Below are 13,436 nucleotides of genomic sequence, written 5' to 3'. Positions count from 1 at the left end.
TCTTTAAACACAACTGGTATGTATGAAACAGCCTCAATTTAAAATTCTCTGTAAACAATGCACTGACTTGGCAGCAGAAACTATGAGTTAAGTTATCTTTAGTTCCTTGGACCCATCTTAACACTTAAGATTGCTCAAAAGACACCAGTAGACAGGTTTTACTTTAATCTGAGCCTTTAATTTTTCTTCCCAGCTTCACTGCTCAAAATGAAAATAGCCATTACCCAGAGCAAATTATTAATGATAGTCTTAGTTCTAGTTAAAAGTAAAACAAAGTGCTGGATTGTCAGTATTAAGAGATTGCTGGAAAAATTTTAAACTGAAAACTAACAACAACAGCAACAAAAACAAAAAAAACTAGAAACATTTTTATTACAAAAGAATTTTTATTTACAAGTAGATAAAATGGCTCTGTACTTTAACCACACAGGGATAAAAGAAATAGGCTTTTGGGCCTAAGGAATTTTCACAGTTTAACTTGGTAGCATAGCTCAGGAACAAAGATTAAAAATTAAGGCAGATACATACAGTGTGTGGTCTCTTCTACTTCCGGTCTCAATAATGGGGGGGTGAGGAATTCAAGTCAATATAACTACACTCTAAACTACAAAAAACTAGCCAATGTTTGCAAAGACAAATGTAACACAGTGCAGTGAGTCTCAACTCCAGATTCTAACTGAGTTCATTTGGAGGGACCCCAGGGCACAGTAGTAAGGAAAACACGCCAGATGTTATAATGTGAAGCTAGGGATGAGAACCACTGAGCCAGGATTAACACTCAAAGTAAGAACCAGGAATCCTGGAAACTCAGTTAAAGACAGTTTTTATACAACTAATTTAAAAACTGCAAGATATGGCTTATATTATATGACTGACAAGAGTTGAAGATGAAGTGGAAATTTTAATTTGAAGTAAAACCTGTAAATTAAGAATGTAATAACATTGTGAGATACAAGTCACACATGATAAAAGGGGACTTGAAAATGAAGGACCCAGGAATTATAGAAATGTCTGGAATAAAATACGTTTTAGTGAGGAGAAACTAAAATATATTTCCTATAAATGCTAACCATCTGTCATAGTCTGATAATTTCAAGCTGAACCTTAAGAAGATATCTCCTTTAATGATCTAATTTTCTTATATGAGGAAACCTGACTGAGAGGAATTATGTGACATGTCTAAGATGGCAAAGCAAACTATTAGTGGCAAAGCCAAGATATAATAAGGAGGTGATAGCAGCTTCCACCTCACAAAGTCCTAAGAAAAAGCTTGGGGCTGCTCATTCTCAATGATGGGCTCTTTACACCATGTTGCTTTTTCTACCATAGTACCACCAAGATCAAAAGGCTCTTATCTGATGAAATATTAGAGTACTTATCTGTGAACACAAGTTATAAAACAACATAGGTCCTGATTTTGTTTTTAAGGTGTGAGTATATCTATACATCAGAGAAGGCAATGGCACCGCACTCCAGTACTCTTGCCTGGAAAATCCCATGGACGGAGGAGCCTGGTGGGCTGCAGTCCATGGCGTTGCTAAGAGTCAGACACGACTGAGTGACTTCACTTTCACTTTTCACTTTCATGTATTGGAGAAGGAAATGGCAACCCACTCCAGTGTTCTTGCCTGGAGAATCCCAGGGATGGGGGAGCCTGGTGGGCTGCCGTCTATGGGGTTGCACAGAGTCGGACACGACTGAAGTGACTTAGCAGCATATCTATACATATCTATACACAAGAGAGGTTGAAAGAACATACATCAAAATGTTAATAGTGATGATCTCTGAGTATGGATTATAGTTGATTTGTTGTTTTCTTCTCAGCTTTTTGCTAATTTTCAATGAAGAACGAATGTTATCTTTGCAATAAAAAAATAGCAGCTCTTAGTTCAGTTCAGTCACTCAGTCGTGTCTGACTCTTTGTGACCCCATGAACCGCAGCACGCCAGGCCTCGCTGTCCATCACCAACTGTTGGAGTCTACCCAAACCCATGTCCATTGAGTCAGTGATACCATCCAACCATCTCATCTTCTGTCGTCCCCTTCTTCTCCTGCCCTCAATCTTTCCCAGCATCAGGGTCTTTTCAAATGAGTCAGCTCTTCACGTCAGGTGGCCAAAGTATTGGAGTTTCAGCTTCAACATCAGTCCTTCCAATGAACACCCAGGACTGATCTGCTTTAGGATGGACTGGTTGGATCTCCTTGCAGTCCAAGGGACTCTAAAACACCACAGTTCAAAAGTATCAATTCTTCGGTGCTCAGCTTTCTTTATAGTCCGACTCTCACATCCATACATGACTACTGGAAAAACCATAGCCTTGACTAGACAGACCTTTATGGACAAAGTAATGTCTCTGCTTTTTAATATTCTGTCTAGGTTGGTCATAACTTTCCTTCCACGGAGTAAGTGTCTTTTAATTTCACGGCTGCAATCATCATCTGCAGTGAAATTAGAGCCCCCAAAAATAAACTCAGCCACTGTTTCTGACAGAATGTGGTCCACTGGAGAAGGGAATGGCAAACCACTTCAGTATTCTTGCCTTGAGAACCCCATGGACAGTATGAAAAGGCAAAAAGATAGGACACTGAAAGATGAACCCCCCAGGTCGGTAGGTGCCCAATATGCTACTGGAGATCAGTGGAGAAATAACTCCAGAAAGAATGAAGGGATGGAGCCAAAGCAAAAACACACCCAGTTGTGGATGGGACTGGTGATAGAAGCAAGGTCTGATGCTGTTAAGAGCAATATTGTATAGGAACCCAGAATATTAGGTCCATGAATCAAGGCAAATTGGAAGTGGTCAAACAGGAGATGGCAAGAGTGAACATCGACATTCTAGGAATCAGCAAACTAAAGTGGACTGGAGTGGGTGAATTTAACTCAGATGGGCAGGAATCCCTTAGAAGAAATGGAGTAGCCATCATAGTCAACAAAAGAGTCTGAAATGAAGTACTTGGATGCAATCTCAAAAGCGACAGAATGAGCTCTGTTCGTTTCCAAGGCAAACCATTCAATATGACAGTAATCCAAGTCTATGCCCCAACCAGTAACGCTGAAGAAGCTCAATGGTTCTATGAAGACCTACGAGATCTTCTAGAACTAACATCCCCAAAAGATGTCCTTTTCATTACAGGGGACTGGAATGCCAAAATAGGAAGTCAAGAAACACCTGGAGTAACAGGCAAATTTGGCTTTGGGGTACAGAATGAAGCAGGGCAAAGGCTAATAGAATTCATCCAAGAGAACGCACTGGTCATAGCAAACACCCTCTTTCAACAACTCAAGGAAGACTCTACACATGGACATCACCAGATGGTCAACACCGAAATCAGCAGCTCTTCTTAAAAGGCTCCAAAAGGGAAAAATGAATTTTCAAATGGTTAAGTATTTATTATGACAAAAAAGTTAGATAATGCAACCAGAATTCTCCAGTTTGTTTAGTCTGTAGACCACCAAGCCCAATGGCTGGGCTACCTCAACTGCACAGAGTTGCTCAACTGATAAAGGAACACAAAGGATTCTTCTCTGCAGCCTAATCAGTTCTGTCTTCTTTTTGTTAACACAATACTCCTGATAAAGATAAGCTGCTTGGAATGATTCCAAAAGCACTCAGGGCAAGGCTCTTAAGTGTTCTCTTGGCATTTAGGCATGGTGATAAACATTTTCAAAGCAATAGACTAATTCCTCACTTTAATTCTATAACCATGAATGCAGGGCCAAACAGATTGACTTTATTATAATTAATCCTATCAAATTCTACTTTCCCTTCAGTTCTCAGAGGTTAAAATAAAAATGCAAAATGGTACAGAAATTACCAATGCTCTGTGCTTGTTTCAGTCTAAGAAAGAATTATTCATCAGAGAGATGATAAACATTTTTATAGAACACCTTTGGTTTATGAAGGTTGCTAATTAATGTCCAGTGTTTCTGAAAAAACATGGGGGAGATGGTTTTTTTGTCACTAATTCTTTTTTTTCACTAATTCTTACTTTATAACACATAGTTTTACACCAACTCCACCCAATCATTTTCAGGACGGGAAATGCCAATGTTGACCCATTTTGATATCCCTGTTATTTACATGAGATGGTGCCTGAATAGTTCTCTCAAATGTCCTTTTTCAAGGTCTAGAGTTTTTACTGCAATTATTTAATTTTTAAAAGATTTCTGATCTTTCATCACTCTCCAATTCTTCCACATGAAAAAAAAAACCAAAAAACAAAATGAAACACAAACAGTTCCTGCATGACAGAGTAAAAGCTGAAATAGCTCCTGGTAACTACAGACAGGTTTTGAGGTTTTAACTCCAGAGAAGTGTTTTTTGCTACTATAATACAGAGAACATTTCTGCAATACAAAAAACTGCCTTCAAAAGAACTGAGATGGAACAAAAAGGAGGCTGATCATATGTTCCATCTAGGACAGCCTTTCTCAGTGGGGTTCCAGGAGAGAATTAAGCCCCATAGATAATGATTTGAGAAACAATTTTCTCACTAATAATACCTAGATAGGACATGATGTATAAGTGATAAGGTAACTCATTCTACAATAGATGTCTTAGGGCAAATGACTTAATTCTTCCATGGAACTGGTCAAAAGGAATTATAAATCCGCTCACCTCTATGACTAGACTTATGATTATTGCTTCCTGAGAATTACCCGTTATATTTCCTTCCTGCAGGTAAAGGTTAATGAATTTCAAGGGCAGAGGAAAAGTATAACTATCAACCAGAAGTAATAATCTCTAAAACTGTACTTCTCTGCAAAATTCTGTACCCTCCTTCGTTTCTCAACTTCTCCATTTAACGTCACTATGAAGTGGCCAGTTTTGGTGACAATGCTTCAGATCACTGGTTCTCAAATCTGTGTGCATCAGCACCAGCAGGAGGACTTATTTAATTTAAACAGACTAGGTCCCACCCCCAGAGTTTCTGAATTAGTAGATCTGGGATGGGGACACAGGATCTGTGTTTTTAACAAGTACCAAGTGACATTTATGCCTTAAATATACTTATATAACCACCCCCCCCCCTTTCCTTATGCATTAGGAAGTGGTAAGGTGATCTTTTATTCCCAAATAAAAAATACCCTGAAAAGCAGATCAGGTTTCTACTTTGAGCCTTCACATGAACAAATGGTACTTTCTGTCATGGTGTGATCTGATTGCACTGCTTGTCCTACATGTCACTGTGGGCCTCTCTTAATAAAATTAGAAAACCCTGCAAGCGAAACCTTCTTTGAGTATCTTAAACTGTGTGTGTATGGCAGGGACTGTATGTGTGTCCGTCACTTCAATCATGTCCGACTGTTTGTTATCCCATGGACTGTAGCCCACCGGGCTTCTCTGTCCATGGGTTCTTCAGGCACGAATACTGGAGTGAGTTGCCATGTCCTCCTCCAGGGGATCTTTCCAACCAAGGGATCCAACATGCATCTCCTGTGTCTCCTGCATCGCACGTGGATTCTTTACCACTTAGCCACCAGGGAAGCCCATGGCAGGGACTAGGAGGGAATTATTTTTCTGGACCCATCCATTGTTTACTTTTAAAACACATGAAAGCAAACTCTTTCTGGTTTGGAAGGGGCTTCAGAGAACAACCAGGATCCTTTTATTCATGTGAGACAGGTTCCTATCACAAAACTTTCCCATTTCCTTCCAAATTTCATTATTTTCTTATGGTGCTTTGAACTTCTTTGTGTGAACTAAGAAAGAAAGTGCCTCTGCTTGGCACCTCTTTTTATTAGTTGTCATAATTCATTTTAATGAGCACGTGTCTATTGCCATGTGAGGGAACTAGGGACATGAAGGGGCTGAAACAGAACCAGGGAGCTGAACCCTAGGATCACTTGCCAGTGTCTATAGTAAATATTCAAAACCAAAAAATCTTGACATCTCAGGGGGACAGAAAACAGTGGAAAAAGGTGAGAGAATGGTTTGTATCATGCTTTTTGAGACCTTGGTCAATTTGCTAAATAAAGTAAATCATTTATCTTTTACATTCATAAGATAGGAATTCATAATGAAGTCTATTTATATTTGTGTGAACTGTTAACCCAAAGAATTGATAACTTTAAAATAACAGTGAAATTAAAGTACAATATAGAGAAAAAGTAGGCTTCCCAGGTGGTTCAGTGATTAAAAAGAATCTGCCTGCCAATGCAGGAGATGCAGGAAACACAGGTTCAATTCCTGGGTTGGGAAGATCCCCTGAAGGAGAAAATGGCAACCTACTCTGGAAAATCCCACGGACAGAGAAGCCTGGTGGGCTACAGTCCATGGGATTGCAGGGAGTTGGGTATGACTTAGCAACTAAGCATGCAGTTACACAGAAAAAGTATTAGTGAACCAATGATAATCCTAATTATTTGCTTCATGATCTTAGTAAATCATATGTAGTTTAATTTTCAAATTGTTGACATGAAAATAGTACCATTAGATGAAAGGAATAGGACAGTTTTCCAGATCCTGGAAGTATGGATCTTGTAACATCCTATTAATCTCTAGTTTTAATTACACTCTTGTTTACCTTTAAACCAAGTATTTTAGAATCTGTTTACCTTTTATTTTCTAGTCTTTTTATGTAAAATTCATCCTAACAGCAACTCCATTAAATCATAACCTAAAACATCTTTCTAGCTAGTCTCCCCTCCCTGCCCCCTCCAGTGATGTATAGAACAAAGAACATGTAAACTAAGGGCACTTTCTGTACGACTTTATGAAAACAATGACAAACTAAATTTATCCCGATGAAAGTTCAGTTTGAAATTTTCTCACAAATCTAAAAACTCATGGCACAAAAGAAAATGGAATCTAAAAATGTTCCTTTTAAAAAGTATTTTCCAGAAATCTCAAGTAAGTAATTTCTCAAACTAGAAAGTTAAGAAAACCTTAAGAGACCTAATATTCAGCTACTTAAAAGAATAAACTGTACAGAAACAGTTTTATTTGAGTTCCTAATTCAAGTGTAAACAAAGTTTAAAATTCTTTTTTCTGAGCAGTAAGTAACCTGGTTGTAGGAAAGTACCATTAAAAGTTAATGATTACTATGAAAATGAGGATTTCACAACATTCTCCAGCTAGAATCTTTAAAAACATGGAAGCACTCACTAGGCAAATATCTAGGAGCTGATGCAACCTCATATCTAATTCAAATGAAAATAGTTTTATAAATATATCAATATTGAACTCAGAGACTCACTATGTATTCTAATAGCTATTATGCATACAACATCTTTATAGTGAATGCATTAGAAAAAGGTAAGCTCGGCCTGAAGGCAGATTTTTGGAATAAGGTCAAAAACAACAACAACAAAAAATCTCTGTATTTTAAAGTTTAAAGAGTGTTCTATTTAATTTTGTCATTTTTTAAGAGTGTGGGATAAAACAAATCTATGTTTAGGACATATCTGACTTAGTTTCTCACTGAAATATTCTCTCTGAATCCTTACATAAATAATGAAGATGACTATATAGTGTGCATGTATTTCTCCTTGGCATTATTAAAACTACTTATGTATCCAGGAACTATGTTTCTTAATGACTTGACAAGTTCCTGTGACTATGTCAGTTTAACAGACTAAATATTAAATTATTAAGATAACAAATATAAAGGGATATTAAAATTTGAAACACGTTCACTACTTTTTTAAAAAAAAGTTTCCCTTTCTACTCAGTCTGAGGAAAGTATGAAGGAAAAGAGGAGAGAAATGGAAACCTCTGGGTATGCTCGCAACCCTGGACACTCAGAGTCTTAAAAATGATAAACTTTCTGCGTTCAGACACAACAGAATTAGAGTCATCTCTTCATGTTGTTAAAGCAGTTTGAATTAAAGTAGGTACAAACTAAACAACATTTAGGATTGTCAAATATTGTAAAAGTCAACAAGACACTCATGATCTTTAGTTCAATGGATAAATTCAAATACTCACTCATATAACGGAAAGTCTCTTCAGCAAGTACTGGAGAGAGGGTGTCAGATGCATGTTGCTGCTGGTGTGGAGATTGAGTCCAATCTTGGTTTTCATAAAGAAATAGAGAGTCCACTCTGAGCTTATACTGGGGTAGTTGTTCTTCTAGCAGGCTCACAAGCTCAACTTCAGGGACATCTTCATTGGAGCAGACATCTGAGGAGAAGATTCCATGTAAATGAATCCAATATATTCCAATTTACTAGGCTACAGAGAAAAATCAGTGAAACTAGTTCTGTGAAACTAAGACAATCAAGAAACATTAGTCAAGATCATGTCGCCAATGATTTTTATTGCTGTATCCTGGAATTCCAGTTGGTCTTTCTCTAGGTTTCTTTACTATAAGAACTTCCACAGTAAAAATAATACCATGACTTTTAATTATATTCTATATTGCTTAGGGAATATAACTATGGCTTTAGGTTTAAAATTTATTTCCTCCTTATCAATCTATTTAGTGCCGCTTAAAAGACATGTGATCTCAAATAACTCATAACATTTGAGGGAAAAAAGGCAACAAGACAACCAGCAGAAAATAGTGAGTTCAAAAGGAATAAAATGATATGTTCTTCAATAATAGAATTTGACCTCTGTGGAAGGATTCTTCAAAATATGGAAAAGTTACATTTTACTATATTCTCCCAGAAGCTATATATAAAAAAATTAATATTTACTGGTTAAATGTTAAACAGTAATGTTAACATTCCAGCACAGTGTCCAACATTGGTACTAGAATAAGTACTTAATCACTTTTACTTTAAAGATGTGATACATTTAAAGTCTTGAATATCTTTTACATCACTACTCTCACCTGCACATCTCTAACTGTCCCTGCATATGCTTCTCTGAACACACTTGGGCTTCTCTATCTTTATGTGTTTGCTCCTGGCTTCTTATTCCAAATGCTGCTCATCATTTAACACCTTCCTAATTTAGCAGTTTACAAAAAAAAGTTACCCTTTTTAATATGCTTAAAATACTAGGGCTTAAAATACAGAAAATACAGGATGTCATCTCAACCCTCTCATTTTTTAAAGACATCGGGTATTTCCTTTGTGGGTGGCACAGAGAAACATGTTCTAACTCTGGCAAAGAACAACAAAATTTATTTTTAGAAAATGTACCTTAAAAAAGTAAATTTCAACTACTTGACTTTAATTCAAAAATGAGGAGGCTGACATTAATCAAATATGAAGAGGCTGACCATATTAGAAAATCCTATCCATATAGAAAGACAAGCAGTGGCTTCATAACCAAAACATGAGGTACACAATCACAGATATGAGGTACATTTAAAACCTTAAATGTGTGTCTGAAGAAGCTCCTCTCAATGCTTAGCAGATCGTTAAATAAGAACTCCAAAAATACATCCAAATAACATTACTATGAATTCTAGGTGACTATTCACATTTTTTTCCTGCCATGAATATAGGACATACATATTATTATTATTAATATATGTGCAGGAAGAGAAGTTGACTATAAATACATGCAGAGCTAAAAACAAACTCTTAAATACTCAAGGGTATAATGCAAGTGATGAACAAAATTAATATTCATTAAAATAACTACTATTCCATATACATTTTAATAAGCATTAATGAAATTCTGTGAAAATTCAAGACTACCAGTTGCCTACTTCCAAAATGAGTATACAGTCATGGTTTAATAGATTTGAATAATATCCTTCAGACTAGCACCTCCTATTTGCTTCTGCATTTCTGATAATGTACTATTTAGTGATTTCCTAATTGTCCAATCCTAAAATTTTTATCCTCCAAATGTTCTTTTCTTGTGTTCACGTCTTTCTAGCCACACTGCCTCATTTAGATTCAAGGTCTCCTCTTGTTTTTCGGCCTCGAAGTGATCTGTTCTCATTACATTCATATTTTCCTCCACATCTTCATATCTTTCTTATGTTACTCTCCTATGCAAAGCTAAGAAAGGCTTGAATTTCATCTAGACAGAGTGTAAAAACCTAATGAACAGTGTTGTTGTTCAGTCGCTCAATCATGTCCAGCTCTTTGCAACCCCATGGAGCAGCATGCCAGGCTTCCCTGTCCTTCACCATCTCCCAGAGTTTGCTCAAATTCATGTCCTTTGAGTCGATGATGCCATCCAACCATCTCATCCTCTGTCGTCCCCTTCTCCTCTCACCTTCAGTCTTTTTAAGCATCAGGGTCTTTTCCAATGAGTCAGCTCTTCACATCAGGTGGCCAAAGTATTGGCGCTTCAGCATCAGTCTTCCAATGAATATTCAGGAATGATTTTCTTTAGGATGGACTGGTTTGATCTCCTTGCAGTCCAAGGAACTCTCCAGAGTCTTCTCCAACACCACAGTCCAAAGCATCAATTCTTCGGTGCTCAGCCTTCTTTATGGTCCAACTCTCACATCCATTCATGACTAGTGGAAAAACCATAGCTTTGACTAGATGGACCTTTGTCAGCAAGGTAATGTCTCTGCTTTTTTTAATATGCTGCCTATGTTTGCTATAGCTTTTCTTCCAAGGAGCAAGCATCTTTTAATTTCATGGCTGCAGTTTCTGTCCACAGTGATTCTGGAGCCCAAGAAAATGAAAAGTTGAGACAATCAAAAGATCCTAGAAGGGTTGTGCCTGCTAGTAGTAGAATTAAATTAATGCTAGAATAAAGCATAATGGAATATGGTCTTGTGATCTACAAACTCAGATAGCAAAGATTAAAAAAAAGACCCAAAAGAACTGATCTTATCAGCAAATAATTTAAGGACCTGCCAAAATAACAGTTTTCCAAATAAGACAACGAAATTCAAACATCAATGTAACATTGAAAATATTTGATAACAAGTTACTAGAAATGCAAAGAATAAGCAATTTGTAACCCATTACCAGTTGGAAAATAAATCAACAGAAACAAGCCCAGTAATGACAAAAATGATAAAATTAGTAAAGAGAAATTTTTAAAAAGCCATTATAAATATGCTCAAAGATTTAAGAGGAAAACTTAAATTTGATGAAAAGAGAAACAAAAGTATACTTCTAAAATTCAAATAGAACTAGAGTGAAAGAAAGTGAAGTCACTCAGTCGTGTCCGACTCTTTGCGACCCCATGGACTGTAGCCTACCAGGTTCCTCCGTCCATGGGATTTTCCAGGCAAGAATACTGGAGTGGGTTGCCATTTCTTTCTCCAAGAGATCTTCCCAACCCAGAGACTGAACCCAGGTCTCCTGCATTGTAGGCATACGCTTTACCGTCTGAGCCACCAGGGAAGCCCCCCAGAACTAGAGTACAATATTGAAATTAAAAATTCACTGGATAGCATTAACATATTAGACACTCTCCAGAAGAAAAGAAAAGTAGACTTGAAGGCACAGCAATGGTAACTACCTCAAATGAAAAAAGACTAGGGAGAAAATCCAGAGCACTATTGACTTATGTAGACAAAGTTAATAAAACTAAGTTAAGCAAAGTTGCAGAATACAAAGTCAATATATAAATTTCATTTCTACATACTAGTAATAACACCTGGAAAATAAAATTGAATAAGCAATGTTATTTATTGTAGCAGGAAAAAAAAAGTAGGATTAAATTTAACAAAGTATGTGGAAGACCTGTGTAACAAAAATTGCAAGTACTATTTAGAGAAATTAAAGAAGACCTAAATAAATGGAGGGATATATCATGTTCATGGATTAGATGACTTAACAGTCTTAAGATGTCAATTTTCTATCAAGTATGTATCATGCCATTCAAAATTCCATCACTCTTTTTTGGCTGAAACTGACACATTGGTTTTAAAATTTATATAGAAATGTGAGAGGTCAAGAACGGCCAAAATAAGTTTTTAAAAAGAAGAGCAAAGTTGGAGAATGTATACTACCTGATTTCAAGATTTACTATAGATTTCTGTACAGGACCAATCCAAATTAATGCTTTTAAAATCCAGATTGTACAAACACTGTGTTGTCTTTTCATTTGTTAATAACTTCTTAAATTCCAAAAAATAACAATTAGCATTGGATCATTTGTATAAAAGTTTAAGTAAAAAGAAAGAAAAGAAACAAATTAAAAATAGTAATAAAATGATTTACTATAGAGTTATAGTAATCAAAACATTGTAGTATTTATGTAAAGATAGACTTGGGGATTAAAGAAACAGAATGGAGAGTTCAGAAACAGACCCACACATATAAAAATCAAATGATTTTTCAATGAAGTTACCAAAGTAATTCAACAGCATAAAAGACAATGTTTTCAACAAATGGTGCAGGAACAATTAAACATTTAACTGGGGGAAAAAATCTGGACCCTAACTTGATTATATATTCAAAATTAATTATAAAATGGACAGTTGACCTTAACGTAAAAGCAAAAACTGTAAAACTCTTAAAGGTAAAACTGAAGAGATATCTTTGTGATTCTGAACTATGCAAAGATTTCTTAGAAATGACACAAAAAATATGAACTATAAAAGCAAAACTTGATAAACTGGGCTCCACCAAAATTTTAAACTTTTGCTCTTCAAAGGACACCATTAAGTAGATGAAAAGGCAAATCACAGTCTGGAAGAAAATACTTGTACCCCTTTACCTAACAAAGAATTTACATAGAATATATAAAGAACATTTATAATTCAATAGTAGGACAAATATAAAAGTGAGCAAATGATTTAAATAGAAAACTCCAAGTACCTAGAAATAGCCGATAAGCACAAGAAGAGACTGAAAATCATTAGTCTTCAGGGAAAAAGAAACTGAAACCACATAGAGATACCAGACACACCTACTAGAATGGTTAAAATAAAAACACTGATGCTACCAAGTGTTATGTTGTGAAGAGGTCAGGAAACTATGGCCCAGAAGCCAACTCTAGCCTATTGCCTCTGCTTGGCTTTATAAATTAAGTTTTATTGAAACACCTATATATGTTCTTTTATGTATCATCTATGACATCTTTACTGCTATAACAGCAGCGTTTAGTAGTTGTAACTTGGCAATAAAAACAAATGAACTGCTGACACACACCATAATGTTGATAAATCTCAAAAGCACTTTGCTGCATAAAAAATCCAGACACAAAAGACAGATTAATTTATATGACCTTCCAGAACGAGCAAATTTTTTCTGTTATCATAGTAACAAAAAGCACATTGACTGGAGTTAGCAGTTGAGGGGTGGAGAGATCTTGGTATGAGGGAACTTTGGGGGGATAATAAAAATATCTTACAACTTGATTGTACTGGTGGTTACATGAGTGTACATATTTGTCAAAACCAAACTCTACACTTAAAATGGGTGCATCTTAATATACATATCTCAGTACTGGTGAATAAAAACAGAGAAAAAACCCTACAGATTTAGATGCGTTTCAGAATTTTATGGAGTTTTAGAAAAGTAGTCCTGTGCATTTATTGTATGTTATATACCTCCAACTAGTTTTGTAGCAGTATTCCATATTTAAACACAATAATACATTTTTCAGCAAACA

At 36.1% G+C, this 13,436-nt stretch overlaps 1 protein-coding gene across 4 annotated transcripts in view; it reads right to left on the bottom strand.

Moving 5' to 3' along the window:
* TRAK2 (trafficking kinesin protein 2) overlaps positions 1-13,436 on the bottom strand; it is a 74,759-nt gene that overhangs the window by 32,047 nt on the left and 29,276 nt on the right. For all 4 annotated transcript variants that reach the window (XM_086345926.1, XM_086345919.1, XM_086345915.1 and 1 more), the window contains one exon: positions 7,932-8,126. In XM_086345926.1, coding sequence (XP_086202052.1) covers positions 7,932-8,126 — 195 coding nt within the window. The remainder of the gene's footprint in view (positions 1-7,931; positions 8,127-13,436) is intronic.

Source organism: Bos grunniens, chromosome 2 (assembly GCF_055505025.1).
Source record: "Bos grunniens cultivar Pamir isolate PY7600 chromosome 2, Bosgru_T2T1.0, whole genome shotgun sequence".
NCBI classification, from domain to species: domain Eukaryota; kingdom Metazoa; phylum Chordata; class Mammalia; order Artiodactyla; family Bovidae; genus Bos; species Bos grunniens.
This window is presented reverse-complemented; position numbering and strand designations above follow the sequence as displayed.